Source organism: Nematostella vectensis, chromosome 6 (assembly GCF_932526225.1).
Source record: "Nematostella vectensis chromosome 6, jaNemVect1.1, whole genome shotgun sequence".
NCBI classification, from domain to species: domain Eukaryota; kingdom Metazoa; phylum Cnidaria; class Anthozoa; order Actiniaria; family Edwardsiidae; genus Nematostella; species Nematostella vectensis.
In genome coordinates, this window is record NC_064039.1 from 6,739,219 (window position 1) to 6,759,363 (window position 20,145).

At 37.7% G+C, this 20,145-nt stretch overlaps 2 protein-coding genes across 3 annotated transcripts; one reads left to right on the forward strand and one right to left on the reverse strand.

Moving 5' to 3' along the window:
* The first annotated feature begins 30 nt into the window (after positions 1 to 30).
* On the forward strand, positions 31 to 3,179 carry LOC5515049 (stabilizer of axonemal microtubules 2). 2 transcript variants are annotated; one of them, XM_001635183.3, is made up of 3 exons: positions 31 to 232; positions 441 to 1,715; positions 2,922 to 3,179. In XM_001635183.3, exons 1-3 carry the CDS (start codon positions 192 to 194, stop codon positions 2,980 to 2,982), a joined length of 1,377 nt encoding a protein of 458 aa, XP_001635233.3. In that variant the 5' UTR covers positions 31 to 191; the 3' UTR covers positions 2,983 to 3,179. The 2 variants fall into 2 exon arrangements, with proteins under 2 accessions (XP_001635233.3, XP_032240512.2); XM_032384621.2 differs by having other exon boundaries at positions 441 to 3,179.
* A 242-nt stretch (positions 3,180 to 3,421) lies between these two features.
* On the reverse strand, positions 3,422 to 18,863 carry LOC5515048 (transcription elongation regulator 1-like). The gene is made up of 17 exons (XM_048728479.1): positions 18,754 to 18,863; positions 15,651 to 15,835; positions 13,382 to 13,627; positions 12,033 to 12,987; positions 11,441 to 11,575; positions 10,341 to 10,595; positions 10,022 to 10,088; positions 9,730 to 9,925; positions 8,617 to 8,825; positions 8,157 to 8,307; positions 6,607 to 6,771; positions 5,786 to 5,968; positions 5,477 to 5,656; positions 5,212 to 5,295; positions 4,741 to 4,841; positions 4,576 to 4,636; positions 3,422 to 4,497 (listed from the first exon to the last, which is right to left on the reverse strand). Exons 2-17 carry the CDS (start codon positions 15,828 to 15,830, stop codon positions 4,354 to 4,356), a joined length of 3,312 nt encoding a protein of 1,103 aa, XP_048584436.1. The 5' UTR covers positions 15,831 to 15,835; positions 18,754 to 18,863; the 3' UTR covers positions 3,422 to 4,353.
* Between the last annotated feature and the right edge of the window lie 1,282 nt (positions 18,864 to 20,145).

A 20,145-nucleotide genomic window follows, 5' to 3' on the forward strand; every position in this document is an offset into this window, starting at 1 on the left:
AGATGACGCAAAAAACAATTCTTTGTGTTGAGGAGGTCGCAACTGCGCGCGCGTGGCAACAAGGAGACTAAGCGCTTTCAGTAGCAACGAAATAAACAGTGCCGCTTGAGTTTACGGAAGGACGGTGAAACTTGGTTAATCTTCGCCGCATTTCGCAATTTCTGATGAGAATCTGGTAGCACAACAACGAAATGGTCCAACCACTTTGTATTTGCCAGATCTGTACTTGTGGGTGAGTATTTATTTTCGTGTGTGCTGTCTGCCTAAATCAGTTACTAAAGTTCAATGTCTCGATTGATAGCATTGTATATTCCACATTATTTTTAAATTATCATTTGAAATAATTCTTTGAAAGAAATTTATTGCAAATATTACTATATTTTACTCGTATTTCAACTCGGATAATCATTTTAAAGCGGTTCTATTCGGTTATTTTTCAGGCGGCATCGATGTGCTCACAGACCCGAAACTCGGGGCCCAACACACAAATGTCTTTTTACTGAATATCAAGATCGCTACAAAGATCATCCCTTTGGCGAACGAACAAAACCAATCAAACCCGACCGATCGGTGAGGATCTCGGACGCCCCATTAGAGGACAGAACTCACTACAGGCTCGACTATATATCGCACAAGTACGCGCCACCCAAGAAAAGAGAAAAAGATCGATGGATAAAACCGGACGGTCGAGTCGAAGATGAAAGCACATACAAACACGACTATCCTGGACGTATGGTTGCTCCAGCTGAATCAGCAAAGCCGGCGTGCACCTACCAACCGCACGATAAGCCATTCCAAGGATCCACAGTCCATCAAGACACTTTCAGGCCTTGGGATCTGAATTTGTCACGCGTGAAAAGCATGAAACCAGACACGCAATCTATGGCACGAGATGGAAGAATGGATGGGAGGACGATCCATCAGACCGATTTCCCAGGACATTCAGTACCTAGGAGGCCAGCAATCAGACCTCCTAACTCAGATCTCAGGGCAAACTCTGGGCCCATGGAAAATGACACCACAACCAGACTGGATTATACCAAGAAACAGATTTTGCCAGCTCAGTCAGCCAAGCCAGTGTACCGTAGACCATCCACTGGACCCCCCTTCCAAGGGATTACCACTTGTCAGCATGACTTTGGTTATAAGACTGGTCGTCCTGCTGCAAGTTTCAAGCCGCAACAGGGGGCTCAGCAATCTAATGCCCCCTTTGAGGATTCGACTACGACTCGTGAGTCCTATCCCAAGTGGGCAATCCCCAAACGGCAAATGAGAGAGAAAGAGGCATACCGACCTCCTTCAGGAAAGTTTAAAGATGATACTACATTCCGCCATGATTACCCTGAGTGGAATGTTGGTCCAGCACAGAGTGCAAGACCCCCAGTGCAGTCATTTGCGTCCAACCAGCCCTTCCAGGACAGTACCACACATAGTGATACTTATAAAAAGTGGGCTGTACAAGCTGTTCCTAAGAGTACAAAGCCAGAAGGATACAGGCCACCTTCAAGAAAATTTGAAGGCGAATCCACAATGCAGAGTCATTTCCGTGGGCAATATGGTCCAAGGTCTAAGCCAGTCCGACAGGAGATGAACAGGCCAGCAACTTCAGGACCAATGGATCTGCATACTACATATGATGATACATTTAAAGGACTACATCCTCCTCCATGCCCTGCTGCTACTATCCGCCAATGGGAGAAGACTCCACAGAATGGGTATTCATATGTGTTTGATTCTAAAGGCCATAGCTTTTACAATCCTCTCTCAGTCTCTGTACAGCCGTTGTCTTTGTCTGCTTAGTATTTTTAGTGCTAAATTTTATATTTTGTGGTTTTTAAATACACAAAGCAACACATTAAATGATGGGAAAAATACACTAGAAAAGTTCAATCAGATCAATATAATTTCAAATATCATTCAAAGAACAAGGTCTTTACTTTAAAATAACCAAAACATTCTAATTTCTCAAGCTAAAAAATATATCCAAATGTAAACAAAACATGGTAACTATGTTGAAGCTGTAGATGCCTATCTTATACCTATTTCTGTAAACACAAAGGACTGCAAGATAAAAAGAGCTTTCTAGAGCAGCAGCCTGCTATGTGTATTTAATAACCACAGTAACATTCGTCATTAATTGGCAGGGGTTAAATTGTACATAGTAAAATCAAATATGGTAGTTATTGTAGGTACTGTAGGTGTCAATCTGTAACAAGTTTAATAATTTAGAATTTAAATTCAGTACACATGACCTTACATATGTATATCTATCTCAACAATTAGTTGTACATATTTTATATATGTCATACAATTCAAAAGATGGAGAAAGTACTAAGGTATATGGTATATATTAACAGGTATACAAAAGTTTTTTCTTTAGTCACAATTAAATATAAAAATGCACAAGCATAACTTTACCTAAAATTTGAATCTCAGCATTTTTTACAGTTTTGTTAAATTGCCCCTATTTTGGGTGTCAGTTTTGGAAACAATCTTGTAAATGTACAATATATGGTCTATTTATTAGTGGTTGTTGGAGTTTAAGTCTGACAAATCACTATTTATCCTGAGATTTGTTTATAACAAGTCTTTTTATTCAGGGTTTTTAATTATGGATATTTTCTTCAATCATAATTATTCTATTGGTACATCTTTGCATCTTGTGTTAATACAGCTTTTGTCATATCAGAAAATTACAAAATTTTCATCCTTCCATAACATGTACATGACAAACACAAGGCCATATATGCATTTGTCAATACAAAAAAATAATTTACCTGCACTAAAGTAAATTTATAGCTAGAAAGTACTATACTGCAATTTATATAGAAGCTGAATATACCAAACTATATCAGGGAAGTTAAGTGTAGAGTAGTTTAAAAGGAAGAGCTATTTTAGTCATTGCTTCCAATTTCTTGCAGAGGATGTAATTTCTTTTTACCCACATCGAAGAACTTCGAGTTCAGTGTAGCTACCAACTGAGGCAGAGATAGAGCAGAATGCTGAAGGACGGGCCATATATGGCATGGACAGTAATTGAAAGGCAGCAACGGGGACTTTTTTTTTCCAAAAAACTTTATTTTATTGGGGATTGTAAATAGAGAAACAGGAAATGCAGGAAAATAGTTGACTACTACAACAAATATGAATAGCCTTAGTTTCATTAAACAGTAATAAAATGGGAAAGTTGAGGTTGTTGATTGTTGGGTTGGTTGCTTTCAATCTTTCTCTGCCTTTAGAAAATGCACCCCCCCCCCTCCATCACCCAAAAACCAGACTACTGTCCTGATATATTAATCCTGATAAAAAGGTGAAATGTGGCCCAATTGAAGCAGCACCTTTGAAAGCAATCCACAAATCCCTTGTGGACAACTCAGACTTAACATGTTGCCGCCGTTGTAATGGTAAAAAAATAGCCTGATTACCTCAGTAAAAAACATTTATTGGGCATAATTTTAGTCTAGGAGCACAGTAATACAAATGTGAAATTCCATTCTGTAATAATAAGAAAAAAACCAAGGAAAAATAAAAATGAGATGACCAGGTAGGGGCATTTACTACAATGAGAACTACAATACTTTAGAGACATCAACCTTTTGATAATTGTTAATTTTGTTGTTGTTTTGTAATTTATGCCAACATCCAGTAAATGTTGCCTGATACTTTAGGATTTCTTAAAACCTCTGTGAAAAATGCTATCATCTTCAGTTATCCTCTTTTTATATGCCATTTAGCTTGGCCTGTTTATCCAACTTGTGTAACAGTTGTTTTTAGCATCATTTTTAATTCAAACATCATTTTGAGAAATATAACCTCCCATGCATTATTTGGAACAAGTAACAAAACTATGACATTTTCGTTGAGACTATGGATTACATTTCACACAGTGCATAAAGGGAATTTGATTCACTACTGAAATTATTCTAGCATTTTGATAGGATCTGTCACCTATGAAAACATGTCACACAAGTTTGATCAGCAGATAGAGGCACTAACCGTACTTAGAAAATCTTAGTTTGGCATACAGACAGCAAACGTTTTAATCCTCAATGACTAATTAAGGTAAACATTTGCATCTGTAGGTAACTCTTTCTATGGAATAGGCCATTTTATTTTGCTTCATTCAGGTAATGACAGTATTTGTGTAAGCATTAAAAAAAAATCCCCACATTAAACCCCTTTAAAAGGAAAGATTTTTTTTGAAATTTTAAGGGTGTATTAAACAAGGTACTGTATTCTATCTTTGATAACCTATAGATTCAGGAATCATCAAAAAGAAATAAAAAAGCAGCCTTATTCTAAAATGTGGCATTATTTACAAAGGTGAGATCAACTCCAAGCATGCTATTTTAGCTAATGTGTTTTGCTCCAGGTATTTGGAAGTGTTGCAGTAGGTGGGGGGGGTGGGCCTCGTCGATGGAGCTCATCAATGTAACCCATTAGCAGCCTTTCTCGCTCCTCGGGCATGCACTCTAAAATAAGGTATCTTCTATCATTCTGAAAACAAGAAGACAATGATTTAATAAACATCAAAACAAGACAATGATTACAAGACGAGCTAGTAATTATTCTTACTTCTAAAACCTGCTCTATGTCCTTGAGATGCTTCCTGTGATTTTCAATATTTTGCTTTGACCTAGAAAAAAAAGAATTCTGATGTAACACAGTAAACAAAATTTACACCTGTATCTTTAGTATGTTATTGCCGAAAAATACCAATTTTATGAAGTTATCACTTACTTATATGTTATAAGATGGGTTTCCTTGAGAAGCTGCCTGAAATCCACTTTTGCACTGGATTGCTTGTCTTGTAGATAATCAGTAAATTCTGCTTCGCGTTTCTGATAAAGAAATCCATGATACCTGCTATGAGCTTGAATCCAAAACGCATCTAGCCAGGCTTATAACATAGTGCTTTAAACAATTCATTGTTTTTTTTTGCTAAGGTTTCTCGTTCTAGCTTAAATAAGTACTCAATTTACTTTTATTTGAGCAGAACTCTCAGTCAAGTAGGGGGTTCTTCCAGCCCCCCTCCATTTCATGAATATGGGACCTGAAATTCATATGAGCATGCTTTATGTGGTTTTAAAGCATACAGACTGTACGCTGTATTTGCTGCTACTACTGTGTGTTTTATTCGCCAAAACCCATTGGCATGAGTATCACAGCATCAAAACAATAACAAAATTATATAAATAAAAAAGGACTCACTCTGTCATGTGATGAGAACTTTGAGTATCGTGGATCATCTCTGATAATTTTCTTGATACTTCTCCATGAGGACGTAAGGGTTAACTGGAAACAAAGAAGGTCTTTACAATTAGATTTTTCACCTAACAATTGCCAGATCTAACAAAGAGAGGTATATTTCGTCTTATGATTTTATCATATCATACCTATATTGCCCTTTAAAATCCAACTAATTCTGCTTGTCCTAGGGTTATTGTTCTAAAAAAAATGTTTTACCGTACTGTACCTCTGTTGTTTCATCCAATAGTTTTCTAAACTGTTCTCTTTTGCGTTCATGTAACTGGCTGATGTGGTCATTGAAAATTTTCTCCCTCTCCTCTTTAGGTAGTGGCTCCACCATAGACCAACGGTGATCCTTGCGTAGTGTCCGCTTTGTTTCTTTCCAAGTCACATCAGAGTTGCGCACCTGATAAAAATGCCTTGCTTATGTCATAAGGAACAAAAAATACAACTGGCTTATACAAAAAGGAACTTGCTGGTCTTTCTAGCTTTTATAAAGTTGCATACAAATCAACTTATCATCATAGACACTCACCATATCTGTGAGCAGAGCACTGAAATGTTGGACTGCTTTATCTCTGAGGTGAAATTCCTTCTCCTTTTCCCGAGCCTTAGCAAATTCGGCTTGTTGCTCCCTGACTTCGCTTTCTCGTTTTCGCATACTTGCTTCCATACGCTCCATTTTTGCTTTTTGCTTCTCTTTGTCACTATTCTCCTTCTGGAAGTTACAATTATGGGAAAATGGCTAAGCAACGAGTGAAGCATTAAATATACATACATTTTTTTTTTCTAAATGCTAAGCCAACGTAAATGGGTATCTTGATAATAAGTTCAGGTAGAGTACATAAGGCCAATGGTGCCCTTGGTAACAGGATCCACTGTTCATACACTATGTGATTGGGTTTGTTGACAGAGCAAAAAAAAGTTTTCCCAAAATAAGGTCTGGTTAACCTTAGGTAAGCTTGAATTTTTGCATAGAGGTTTCTTATGTTATTAAAACCAACATTTCAAAAAGTGTTTTTTTTCTAATGGATTTGTCTTCGAGATACGAGGCATGAACCACAATTTTCAAAGGTTCAAAGTATGAATTCTCCTCGTTTTTAGGGAGAAGTCGGGCTCGGATCGGAAATTAAGCCAGCTTTACTTGCTAATATCTAATTTTCATATCTTCTAAATTACTTTAAAAGTAAAATTCTGTGTGGCTGAACTCTTCCTTTCTAACCATACACTAAAACCCAAAAGAAATGCTCACTGTGCAGGCTAACACATTGGTTGTCCTTGGTCTTTTAAGTTAATACTGGTAATGTCTAAAAAAATACTGACCTATGTCATTGAGTTATTACAATGTACTGGCACCTTTTCTAGCTCCTCCATAAACTGCATAAAGTAATCCTCCTTTGTGGACACACTTTCCACAGCCTTATACCGAGGGTCATCCTCTATCTTTGACTTGACCTTTCGCCAATTGGCTCCAGCCTCAAGGTTCTGCTCCTCCAAAAGCTCAAAGAAGTCATCGTGAAGCTAGTGTTTTAGGGGAAAGGACAAACAAGACATATTTTAATGAATTGGATATATCTATAACTCTTTCTTATATAGTGATCAAAATAATTTTGTAAAGAAATATAACCTTTTATCAGTGAAAAACATAATTAGACCCTGACTCTTCTATCTATCATCTGACTACAAACCTCACTAGCAAACTCATCCAAATATCAACTTTTTTTAGCCTGCTAAAAATAGCAAATAACTTTGTAAAACAATCTAATACAGTGTACGTCTGAAAATTCAAATTAGGAAATGTATGTGAAATATTTAAACTAATTAAGCATAATTTAATAAGTAAAACTGAATAGCTTTCAAACCTTTTTGGAGCTAAAAAATGATTAACATAGAAAATTGCTCAGCCAAAAACAAAAACAATATAGCAATCTCGGAAAGCTTCAAAGTACATAAATGCCCCATCGATCTTTAGCAATCTTAACTGTACTAAGGTCTCAAACAATCAAATCAATCAGATTTTTGCCAGATGGAAATTTCAAACATTCTTGTGAATTTTGAAAGTGTGACTCATAATTCTTACAAATGGTCGCATAAAAGTATTTTTAAAACCTGAAAAGAAATATTGCCTGCACTTTTACCTTTTTAAATTAGCAAAGTCTCAAAAGTACAAGATAGCATTTTTGCTCATTTAAAGGTATTTCTGTTCATTTAAAGGTATTTAAAGGAACCAGATCATCCACGCTTAGAGCTCTTCAACAAAAAACATATTGTCTGGGCTGCAAAGTGATACTCAACACAGTATGAGGACACCAAAGGAGATGGGTTCTTCTTCCTTCGTAAAGGCTAATGCAACAAAGTAAAATATATTGATTTACCTTATTCTGTCATTGACAACATGGTTCAACAGTGACGAAAAAGCAACTACTATAGGCCACATGGATAGCTTGGCAACTGCCTTGTGCTGTGTTACAGTATTAGAGACAAATCCATTAAACAATGGCCACGCAAATCATCATCAATCAACACACTATAGCGAGAAGAAGCTTTCAGGATCTGGTACAGGGTCGCAAAGTCATTTGTTGTTCAAATACCTCCCTCCACTTATATTGACAAAGAGATTTCGAGATACATAAACAAGTCGATACAGCCATTTTATCAGTTACAGTGATTACTAAGAAATCTAATAGATTTAGATTTTTTTGTGGTAATCATAAAAAGATGCAAATATACATGCAAACATGCAAATATAAGTAGAGCATGGTATCTCAACCTCAAATAACCATAAAATACTCTGCATCCTAAAACATTTTAACGTTTTCTGCTCTTTAATCTAAAGAAGCTACATGGGCTCTATTAAATCGGTGTTACCTTTGACCTCCAGAAAGAGTAAAAACTAACAGTCCTACCTTGGTGTTCTTGATCTTCGATGTCTCCTTCTCTTTCTTCTTGAGCTCAGATATGTATTCAAGGAAGATAGCTTCTCTCTCCTTCATTTTCTCAATTTGCTTGAATCTCTCTTCTTTGCCGTGCTTCATTGCAAACTCACTAAATGATGTCCTGGTGAGAATAGTAAGTCATGGGCTATGAGTTTCAGAATTATGACTCAAGCAAATATTATGCCACCACAAATGCTTATCTTATGGTACTGGTGGAGGTGCAAAAAAAGGTAGTGAGGGGTCAACAGATGCCTAAGACCTTCCTTTAATGTTGAAAAACATGATGAAAAGATTACATGAAAAGGAAAAGCTTTATGGAAACAGTGACGCCAATCACCAAATCACTGGCTACTCATGTCAGGTTTCCCTTTCCTCTTTATGGGGAAAATAAAAAAAAGACAAACTAACAAACATGGGAAAGTAGACATACTTGACTGTAACTTTCATCTCTTGTAGCATGGCTTTGAAGGAATCCTTCTTCTCTTTCATCTTGTTTTTCCTTTCTTGTCTCTCTTCATCAGCTCTTGTGCGCACAAACTTCTCAAAGCACTGTTTCCGTTCTTTTTGATTCAGAAGCAGGTAGCGAGGATCAAAAACGATCTTGGGAAGCTCTTTTTCCCAGGTACTGAAGGCCGACACCTACCAGAATATATAACAAATTTGATTGAATCCAACAATAAGAAATGAAATAAGAAACAAAAACACACACACACTTGAGGAATCTAGGGACCATTGGTTGATACTGTATTTGAGTTACAATACCAGGGGGGAAAACAGTAGTAGAGGATTCACCTTCACAACAGTTCTGCTCTATAAAAAAGATTGCCCCAAATGTTTGGTAATAAAAAAAGCTGAAAAACGGGTATGTGAGCATCATAACTGAGAATCTACTGTATTTATGAAGTATTTTCTATATAGCAATTTTGTTTTTCAACTTCGGGGCCTAAATATGCAACAATATTGTTGTGTACACCAAAACTAATGCACTTTGTCTGATATCTTTAAAAAAGGTATCTCATTTTATCTATATTTCATTTCAAAGTTGCTGTAGGGAAACTTTGGCTACCTCTGGTTCTTTGATGTAAAAAACTTTTGATTGAGGAACAATTCACAAGCTAAGATAGCTACATTAGCCTTCTCCAGGCATCTTATTTAGAAACAAGACAAAGAAAAAAGCAGAGTTAGAGTCCTTCATCTGCAAACCAAAAGTTTTGCATGTTTGCCAAACTGCACCCAAAAAATAAAGGCAAATGGTTATGTTTAAAGTCATCTGGCGGGTTCTATAATGACTCCGTAATAAATCTAATTTGTTTCACTGTTTTACACTTTCATGCCCAATAATATGTTGCAATCTAGCCTAAATATATGCATCAATATTCCCAAGGTCCAAATTCGAGTGAGGCAATAGCCCTTGAAGATGAAACAGAGAATTGCTGCTCATGTTTGAAGCAATAGTCTTTTCTCAGAAAAGGGGAATCTGTTTCTCATTTATTCATTCTGTCTTTATATATGAAATTCTAGAGGCAAACAGAGAGTGACCTACCCCTCGTTCGAGCATCATCTCCCGGAACTGTTTCATCCTTTCATCTAAAGGCAACATCTTTCTGTCCCTGGCAGCCTTCTCTTCCTTTCGGTGAGCCTTGGTGTGCTTTGCAGGAGGAAGAGGCTCTCTCAAAGGCTCGTCTTTCATCTCCACATCACTAGAAGTACTTTGGGGAGGCTCGTCTCTGCTTTCCCTTCTGTGATGAAAAAAAGAAAAAACAATAGAGCTCTCCACAGTCCACAGATGTTTACCTGAGCTTTGTTAAGTTTTAAAGAACCTTTACATTCAGTACCTTGGCCTCTTGGAAGCAGCTTGATGCTCATCTTCATCATCTGATGACAACTTTCTTGACTTGCTTTCTATAGCGAAACATAAGATTAAGATTATAAGATTAAGAACAGATGTCCTGTGCCAGAAAGACCATGAGGCAATATCACAAGCATAATCACCACTGCAGAAAATCAAGGATATTTCTTTAAAATCATTCTTGTCCTTATCTGAAGTGGGTTAATAACTTGGAAAAGCTTGTTATATGGTAAATGTAAGCTCATGTTTTAAAGTCTGACCTTTAGAAGAGCGTGTAGCTTGAACCTAAAACAACAAATACTTACTTTCTTCTCTACTTGGTGGACCATTCTCAATTATTTCATCCACTTTATCATTATCCTTGAGTTCTTCTGGTTTCTCCCAAACAGATAAACGAGTTGCAGGATTGAAAAAGAAGGCTTTGCCAGTCCCTGTCCAAACAACACACCAAGTTGTGCCAGGAACCAGTTCACTGGCAACAGGCTTGCTCCTATCTGCTTCCTGGCTTTCTTCTCTGGACTCCTCTGCTCCAGAAGATTTTTCCTCCTCTTTGGCTGCAACTGAAGCCAACAAGAATTGTTTTAAAATCAAATCATAAGCAAAGTTCAGTAATCACAATTTCATTAAGGTAATTCCCTTGAAATAGTTCTACAACCCAGAATTTTTTAAAACTTGGAATAAACAATATTGAAGTTAAGGGCTTTCAAAAATTGTAATAAAAAATGAGGGTAACCGACCTCGTTTTCACAGAGGGGCGTACTTTTGAAGCGTTTTTACTGATCGAGCGAGGAAAAATCACAACTCTAAATTTTCGAAAGTAGTGCCAATAGTCTTTAGAAAATCACATTCTAAGAGATCGCACTAAAAGACACTGCTTTCGCCACTATTTATACGGTAAAAGTGCCATTTTGAAGTATTTTTACGGCTTTTAAGAGAAAATAAACGAACTTCTAAAAGCCAATTTTTTTTCTTCTTTCAGTATATCATTTTTCTGTATATATTTAACTATTTGAGCAAATAAAAAATGGGGGTAACCGACTTCATTTTTCTGTCAAAGCGATTTTAAGTAAGAAACGCGCGCCTTTTGCTTTGTTTTCTTGTACAACTGTGGCGCGTGCGCACACTTAATACCGGAAAATTAAAACAAACAGCGCAATCCACTATGCGCAGAAGGGGTGCGCAGTGCAATTCAAGGGAATTACCTTAAAATCAAATCCAAAGCTTAAACATTCTTCAAAGCATTCTTCTGCTACACTGATTTGCTATGTATGAGTAATTTTAATAGTCCATTATAAGTATGTAGTCATGGTAATTTGACTCAAGAAGTAAAATTTGTTATTTAACAAAAACCTTTCACATTTATTTTAAACTTTATTTAGTTTTCAAAACTTCATTCTGAGCTGACCTGGTTGCTGGCTTTGATCTGCCTTTTGAGCAACTTCTTGTGCCTGAGGTGTGGCCATCCGCATTGGTGGGTGGGGCAGTCCCCTTGGTCCTGGGAAGAGTCCAGACAGCATGCCGGCCATTCCAGGAGGCATTCCTAAGGCAGACAACATTAGCAAGCTTAATCTTGTGATGCGCTTACTATTCATTATATATCATTATATGGCAATGATGGAATATGCTTTCATTGGTGCCACTGATTGGACCATGGGCAATACAGATTTTTCCTGCCATTGTGTTTGTTTACATACTTTTGAACAAAACTGTGCGTTTTTGCAAAAAGAATATGTATGATGAATAGGCATGATTATTTTGATTATTGATTGATTAGAAGATTTGCTGGACAATATAAAGTGCCATTTGGCTGACTAATAGACATGAACTTTAACTAGCCAACCATGATGGCAAGGAATTTCATGTCAATCCAAAATGGGGTTCTAGCATGTAAACTACCTTACTTTCGTAGAACTTTCTCTTGACAGCCACTGTAGTGTGCACCACACAATATTTGAGTTCTGGCATGCAACCAAGTATTGTTGTTACTGCAACATTACCTGGCATAGCCATTGGCTGCTGTGATTGGTCCATCTCCTTTGGCCTCTCCCATGTAGACTGCATAGTCCTTGAGTTGTAGAAGTACACACGACCATCAGAGGTCCTGTGCTCAGACCACTCACTTTGTTTTACCATACCCATCGGCGGCATTCCTGGCATCCCTGGAAGTGGCATTCCAGGCAGACCTAGACCAGGGATTGGTAGTCTTGGAGGCATTCCAGGTGGTGGTAGCAAACCAGGGGGTGGCATTCCTGGAAGGGAAAGCGCCATTGGTGGCATACCAGGTGGTAAACCCTGGGGTCTGTGGTTTGGCATGGACATGTTGCCTGGGGGGCCTACTTGAGGCGCTTGCATCAAAGGCATTATTGGCTTTTGCTGTCCAGGCTGCTGCTGTTGCCCAGGGTAAAGTGGCTGCTGCTGGTTTGGTGGCTGTTGTTGACCAGGGTGTTGAGACTGCTGGTGATTCGGTACTTGCTGTTGACCAAGCTGCATCTGCCCAGGGCCTGCATTCTGTGGTTGCCTTGACACCTGTTGTCCAGGATGCTGTTGGTTTGGCTGCATTTGTCCTGGACCATGTTGCTGTTGTTGTGGTGGTTGCTGCTGATTAGACTGCTGTTGTCCTGGATTCTGTTGCTGTTGACCAGGGTGCTGTTGCTGTAGTGACTGGCCAAGCTGCCCTGGGCCTGACTGTGGTTGCTGACCAAGCAGTGATTGACCAGGGTGCTGTTGCTGTTGGTGGCCAGGGTGTTGTTGTTGTTGTTGATCAGGAAGAGATTGCGGTTGCGTTGCATGTTCTGGAGGCTGCATATCAGGCTTCTGTTGATCTTGTTGCCGCTGTTGTTGTGGGGGCTGCTCTTGGTGTGTCTGTGAAGTTTGATTATTCCTATTATCCTCTCCAGCACCAGGGCACTGGGGTTGTGGATTCACTGGTTGACCTCCTTGTTGATTTTGTTCCTAAGCAGAAAAGGAATTGATGTGAAGTATATATTACTGAGGGTTATAGAGAATAATAAGGGCAGCCAGAAAAAGGTTTAAAGAAGTACTATCCATTTGTTCACATCATCTTAAACAAGCATGTTTTGTGGTGAGTTTCTCTCATTTTTTACTCTCTTCTTTATTAAAAAAATAATAATAATACAACTATCCAAAACAGTAGGGAAGTTACCAGTAAACAAGATAATGTGGATGTTGTAAACATTCAAGAAACTAGTGAGAATTAATGCTTATGATAGATGAATGGAAGAAAATGTTAGTATCAAATAAGGCAGTGGAATAATTTTGTTTGAGGATTTTTAATATCTTAGCTGAAAAAGAGCAGATGATGTGAACAACAATTTACTGGACATACTGTTGGAGGCTGGTTTTCTAGTTGCTGGGGGGGTTGTTGCTGTCCATCTTGTGGTGGCTTTGAGGGCGTTACAAGATTTTTGGGTTTCTCCCATGCAGATTCCCTTGTACGTGCATTGTAGTAGTATGTTTTGCCATCTGATGTTTTGTGCTCTAGCCAAATGTCCCCATTACTGTCAATCATAGGTGGATTTTGGGGTGGCATTTGATTTGGAGCCATAGGCATTTGTGGTGGTGGAACATGACCCTAGAATAAAGGTATTAAACAAACATAAACAAACCTGCTGAAACCAGGTGATTAAAAACCTTCTAGAAATGCTAACCTATTTGACATTAATTATTGTTTTTTTACAGACTATGAGAGCATTTTGTAGATATCAGTATATAGCATACAAGAGATAATTGTATCAATTAACTTATTATTCTTAACCCATTGACTCCTGGCTATTTTTGGGCTGAATCTACAAAAAAACAGACTGAAAACAGATACCTCCCCCCCTATTCTGAGTTTTATACAGCCCATCAAAGTCAGCGGTATCCAAGCTTTCCAACAGTGCTTTGCGGTCCCCACTTTTAATCCCTCGTCGTTGTGCTGAAGCCAGCACAAGTTGATGGTTGCTTGTATTTTTCATCAAAAATACAGCTATGAGCATATTAGGAGAGTGTCTCAGGACATCATGAAGTCTTTTGGGGCATAATTGAGTGCTTTGCTTATGGATATTTGCAAGCAAAGGTGGATTCATGATGATTTTTTCTTGTTTGGCTTTGCCTGGATGAGAAAATAATTTTCTTATGGATCACCACAGCTCTCCTAAATGCTGTCTTTTCTGAAACCAAATTGATTCCAAAATTGTTTACACTGCTATTCTGGGTCTGTATGAGCTGGAATTGATTTGTTTTTGGGTGAAAAGACTTATAAAAAACCATCTGACTTCGGGGAGAGGAGTGTTGACTGGCCCTCCCCTCGTGAATTTTCCCCTGGATCTCCCAGAATGCTTTGCAATACGTAAAGACATCTTCGTGGTTGTGCAATCCTTCAAGGAGTGGACATTGTGTTTTGAGGCCATGGAAATGTACCTGGAGGATCAGAATAAAGGTATCTATATGTGTCTTGAGCCGTGTTTGCTGATCTCTCACCCTTGTGTGGTATTTTGAGCGTTTTATTGAGAGGGGTGATTCTGCTTTTCTCTCCTTGTTCGATTTGAGATTTTTAAAAAAACCTGTGCTATTATTTGGCTTAAGAGTAGATGCCAACACCTTGGTTGGATGCATATCTGCAAGACCATTTATCCCAAAATGCAAACTAAACACAACAAGATGAAGATACTCAGGCATCAGTCTAAGGAATAAATGGTCTTGAAGATATGCATAACGCTCAAAATACCACACAAGGGAGAGAGATCAGCAAACACAGCTCAAGACACAAATAGATACCTTTATTCTGATCCTCCAGGTTCATTTCCATGGCCTCAAAACACAATGTCCACTCCTTGAAGGCTTGTAAAACCACGAAGATGCCTTTACGGATTGCAAAGCATTCTGGGAGATCCAGGGAAAAATTCACGAGGGGAGGGCCAGTCAACAATCCTCTCCCCAAAGTCAGATGGTCAGTCTTTTCACCCCGAAGCCAAACAATTCAATCCCAGGTCATTCAGACCCAGAATAGCAGTGTAAACAATTTTGGAATCAATTTGGTTTCAGAAAAAAAAGCATTTAGGAGAACTGTGGTGATTCACTAGAAAATTATTTTCTCATCCAGGCAAAGCCAAACAAGAAAAAATTATCATGAATCCACCTTTGCTTGCAAATATCCATAAGCAAAGCACTCAATTATGCCCCAATAGACTTCATGATGTCCTGAGACACTCTCCTAATATGCTCATAGCTGCATTTTTTATGAAAAATACAAGCAACCATCAACTTGTGCTGGCTTCAGCACAACGACGAGGGATTAAAAGTGGGGACCGCAAAGCACTGTTAGAAAGCTTGGATACCTCTGACTAGGTGCAGCTGTGTTTGACTTTGACAGGCTGTATAAAACTCAGAATAGGGGGGGAGGTATCTGTTTTCAGTCTGTTTTTTGTAAATTCAGCTCAAAAATAGCCAGGAGTCAATGGTTTAATTAATAAGACATTCAAAATAAATACATGCCTTTAACTAAAACATGTTTTTCAACCAAGTTAAGTATTTGTTATTCATGTATCCTTTATGTCTAAAAACAAGTTTAATGTTAATTCTTAGGTGAATCATAGCTAAAGCCAATTTCATACCTGGATGTTTCCAGGGGGGAGCATCTGGCCTCTAACACCTGGAATACCCATGGCAGATGGGTCAAATGGAGGGAGCTGAAAGCCTGCTTGTGGAGGTAGAAGGGGTGGCATGCTGTCTTGTGCTCCCATATTGGGAGGATTGTTTCTCTGCCCCATCAATGGAGGGGCTCCAGGTTGCATGGTTACTAGATTTAGGTAGGACATTTAAATATAGGTTGATACAATTAAAAATGGCCATTTATACAGTAACACTAGTAGATCACACATAAGTGGTAAATCCTGAAATAATTGCACGCATGTTTAAAACCAGTGGTTAGTTACCAATTTGGTCAACTAATGGGAAGTGAAATGTCTTTTACATAAGTAATTGCAAGTGCATCAAATTTTATCTGCATGTGTTAAGGTCGCTCAGGTATTAGAACAACAAATCATAAACATAAATGTGTTTTGATCAGTTTTGCAGAAAAATGTTCTAAAAGGTAGTGTTATTCAAAATGTTACAACTTTCTTCCTATTGAACATAGCCAAACCAAACTTGGTATGAGTTATTGTACGCAATTGGAGGTTGTTTTTTGCAAAAACTCGATAATAAAGGCTAACATGAACGCTTTTTGAACGAACTGAACTTCACCATCAATTTTTCAGGGCGAAATTCTTAACTTTTTTTCTCTTCCTCAGATTTTTTTCGAACTTTCACAGAGGCTGTATCACCACACATTGAACTGATTATGTTAGTGTTGTCAAAAAGCTAACGCTCAATTTTGCGTCTGTCTCAAATAAGTGCAAAACTGTTGTTTACTTTTTAAGTGCTACTACATTATTGCATGTTAATACAAATACAATTTTTGAATGTCTTCACTCTCCATACATTGAATAGTCTTTGATAAAACATTTACAGTACACCCTGGAAAAAACTTAACAGCGTCCACATGTTTTTTTGTGTTTTTTGATTGTAGTTTGAGTGTAGTGTGTTGAGTGTGTTCGGTGCGTGTAGTTTTTCTTTGTTATGCTGGAATGTTGGCTATTGTTCGTTCGAATTGTTAATGCAGGGAGAACTAATGATAATGCCGAAAATACTTTCATACGAAAGCCACATGAAACGAGGACGTTTTAGTTGAAGCGTACAACATGTATGCGTTAAAATAATGTGGTACGTTGTTCGTTTTCTTGGCTTGTGTACGACTAAACTAATCGACTGTTTTACTGATTGGGACGTTCTTTATAACAAATTAACGCTTAGATATAGGGGATTCTTTTTTGAGGGGTCTATTTGATGCGCGAGTTGAAAAGCAAGAGAAAACAACCATAGTTTAGTTGCCACCAACATTACACTGCCTCGCTCTCTCAGTTTGCGTACGGCTCAAACTAATCGACTGCTTTACAGCTTGCGAGGTTCTTTATAGAAAATTAAAGTTTAGATATAGAGGATTCTTTTTCGAGGGGTCTATTTGATGTGCAAGTTGAAAAGCAAGAGAAAACAGTCATAGTTTAGTTGCCGCCGACATTACACTCTCTTTGTTTTAGAAAGGCATGCGAAGATAAATTGTCACCTCGCTCTCTCGGCTTGCGTATGGCTCACACTTATCGACTGTCAAAGTTTAAAGCTACACGTAGTGCCCTACTAGCCGGCGAGTCATTTGGCATGTTTGTTTGTTATCATAAAACTCGCAAACACAAAAATTCACACATCTTGGAAATTAGACAAAGATACTTTGTTTGACTCAAAAGCTTAAAAAAAAAAAAAAAAAACAGAGTAAAAGCAATCTTTTTTGTAGACGTAAAAATGCAAGGGATTTCGAAGGGCGATTCAGTAGGGTGCCACTGACCATCCAACACAGGATTCGGAACAATTTTGTTGTTTGACAACAATTTACAGTGAGAGACCATAACCAGCACGAGATCAGCAGGCAAATTCAACACAACTATCACATTTTATTCCTTCATTAAACAAAGAACCCCTCTCCTATGTAACTGCCGTCAAATTGATTCGTGAAATGTATAAACTAAGATCTTCATAGTTATTTCCGTTCGATAATCGATAAACAACATACACTCTATTTCTTCAATACAATGTGAAACTCTTGGTAAATTATACCTAAAAAAAAACAAAGGTTTTGAAGCGATTTTAGAGGCGCGGCTCAACACAGTTAGCGTAATAAGCTTTGTTATTTTTTTCGCAGTTTAAACAAACATGAAAACACGAGTTCCACACACAACCTTCCCACTTTTTCTTCTCAATACAAAAACGCTTTCTTTTTTTTATAGCTTGTTATAGATAAGCCCAAATTAGAAATAAAGTTTTAATCATTTATTTGCCGATCTAAGTAAAACAAAGTGTATCCAGCTTTTGAATAATGGCATCAATTCACATATTATACATGGTTCCGACTTATCAAACGTTGAAGTTTTTTTCTTCACATACTCTAAACATTGAGTGAGGCACAAGAATGAGGTGAAGCTCTTAGTATTCTCAAGGGATTTCGTAGAACTTAACGAGGCAAACAGGTGCGTGTAGTCCACTCTATGTGTTTGGAGTTTGAGTGTATGAATCTAATTACACTCAAACTACACACAAAAAACGTGCACAAAATGTTAAGTTCCCTGCAGGCAGTACTATAGAGCAATCGCATAAACATTGACGCTACTGTGCAAAGTGTAAAATTGATGATGCACTCAGTTTGTGATCTGTTGATTAACATGCAAGCGAACACTAAAAAGGCTATGGTTACAAAGTACTGCCAAATGTTTCGAGAGTTGAAAACAACGATCGCTAGGGTTTTTAGACAATAAACAACTAAAAAAGGCTTTCACTAAATCGGAAGGCAGAATACCTTTCGAATTAAGGTTAGAAATATCTTATTCGCTGAGTACAATATTCAACACGAATTTAGGACGTATATTATGACTTATTTTATGAAATCACTGACATCAGTGAGTATCCTAGTTTCCGTGGAGAGATTAATGAAAACTTAACTTGTGCATTATGCATTGAAAGACGCTCGCTTTTAAAGCGTTTTGGGATAAGGACAGTATTACAATCATAACTATCAAATACTTTATTAGTAGTTAAAGAGTAATAATACAGATTTAGCCACAAACTTACCTGTTTACAGCAAAAACACAAGATATTTTGAGACGCTTCAGAAACGACAGAACAGGCCAACGTGGGAAGCCATTTTGTAGTCCATGATCCCTTGCAAGCGAGATGCAATTGCAAAAGATCCCGGATGAATGATTATTTGGCGGGAAAGGAAAAAACGCAATAAAAACCTTATAATTGTTTTTTGTGTTATTCGAATATACACGAAGTATTTTTGTTGTTAACGTTGTTTCGTATGTTACAGAGGCTGGAGATTCTATATAACAGTATATCGTTTTCTTAAATTTTTGTTGAGAGAGCGCTACTTGGGTTACCTGTGTCTCTTGACTAAAATGGCGGCGAAAAAGATGTTGTTTCAGATGATGCCACAAGAAGACTTCTCTTGCTAAGCGTATTGTGAATGGAGGGGGCAGGGAGTATTTCAGAGGGATATAGTCAGTAAAACAAGAGAAGCGGCCAAGGCAGGAACTCAATGTAATGATAAAGGTATATTTTATTCATCCCTAAGCCCGCTAAGGAATCTGAAATTTGACATTACAACTTTGGATATGAATAAAAGTGCTTCTTTCTCCACCCAATGCTTACTAGAGTTCAGCTTTATTAAGTATTCATAAAAGGAGAGGGGAGGCCATATATAGTACTTTTCCTGTTGTAATATTTACCTAAAACATAGATCTTGATTGGGTTGCCTTCAGAGCAAACCCAGAATGAAAATGCATGGACTTGATTATGAGTGTGCTATAGTCAGGTCATCAACTCTCACTCTCACACAAACAATCAAGCAATTTGGAATTCTTATCAACTCAATTTTGCCCAAGGCTTTATTTTGTTTATGCACAGGAGAACAGCAAAATTGGATTCTAGTTTCCGTGACTTATTATGATACAAGAGATGCAAGCTCCCTGCATTACTTATTATGTGTTACTGTGAAGGGGGTAGCCAGGGGGATGGCCCACCCCCCCCCCCCACCTTCTAGCAGCCAAAAATACAATAAATGTATAAGCATTTATCTAAAATACAGGAGAAAATGCCACAATCTTAAAAAAATACAATGTGTTTTATATGGCTATTGAGAGTTCATACTTTAAATATTTTTTGTTTTCCTTCATTATCAATTCTTTATGCATATTCTATTTAGGAGCAAAACTTAAATATCCCACTTACAATATTTACCACAGTTTCTACCACTGATTTGAGAATTTGCTAATATTTAGTAATAAATAACTATTTCTTGAAATATACTTCTCTTTGTATTTGCCCTTTCTTCCGTTCTTAAAAAAGTACAAATATATTTTGTTTTCCATCTCCATCTTCATCACTCAGTTGAATTGGAATATCGAACAACTAACCCACCTACCTTCACCCTAGTTTCCCACTGTTCTTTGTATCATTCAC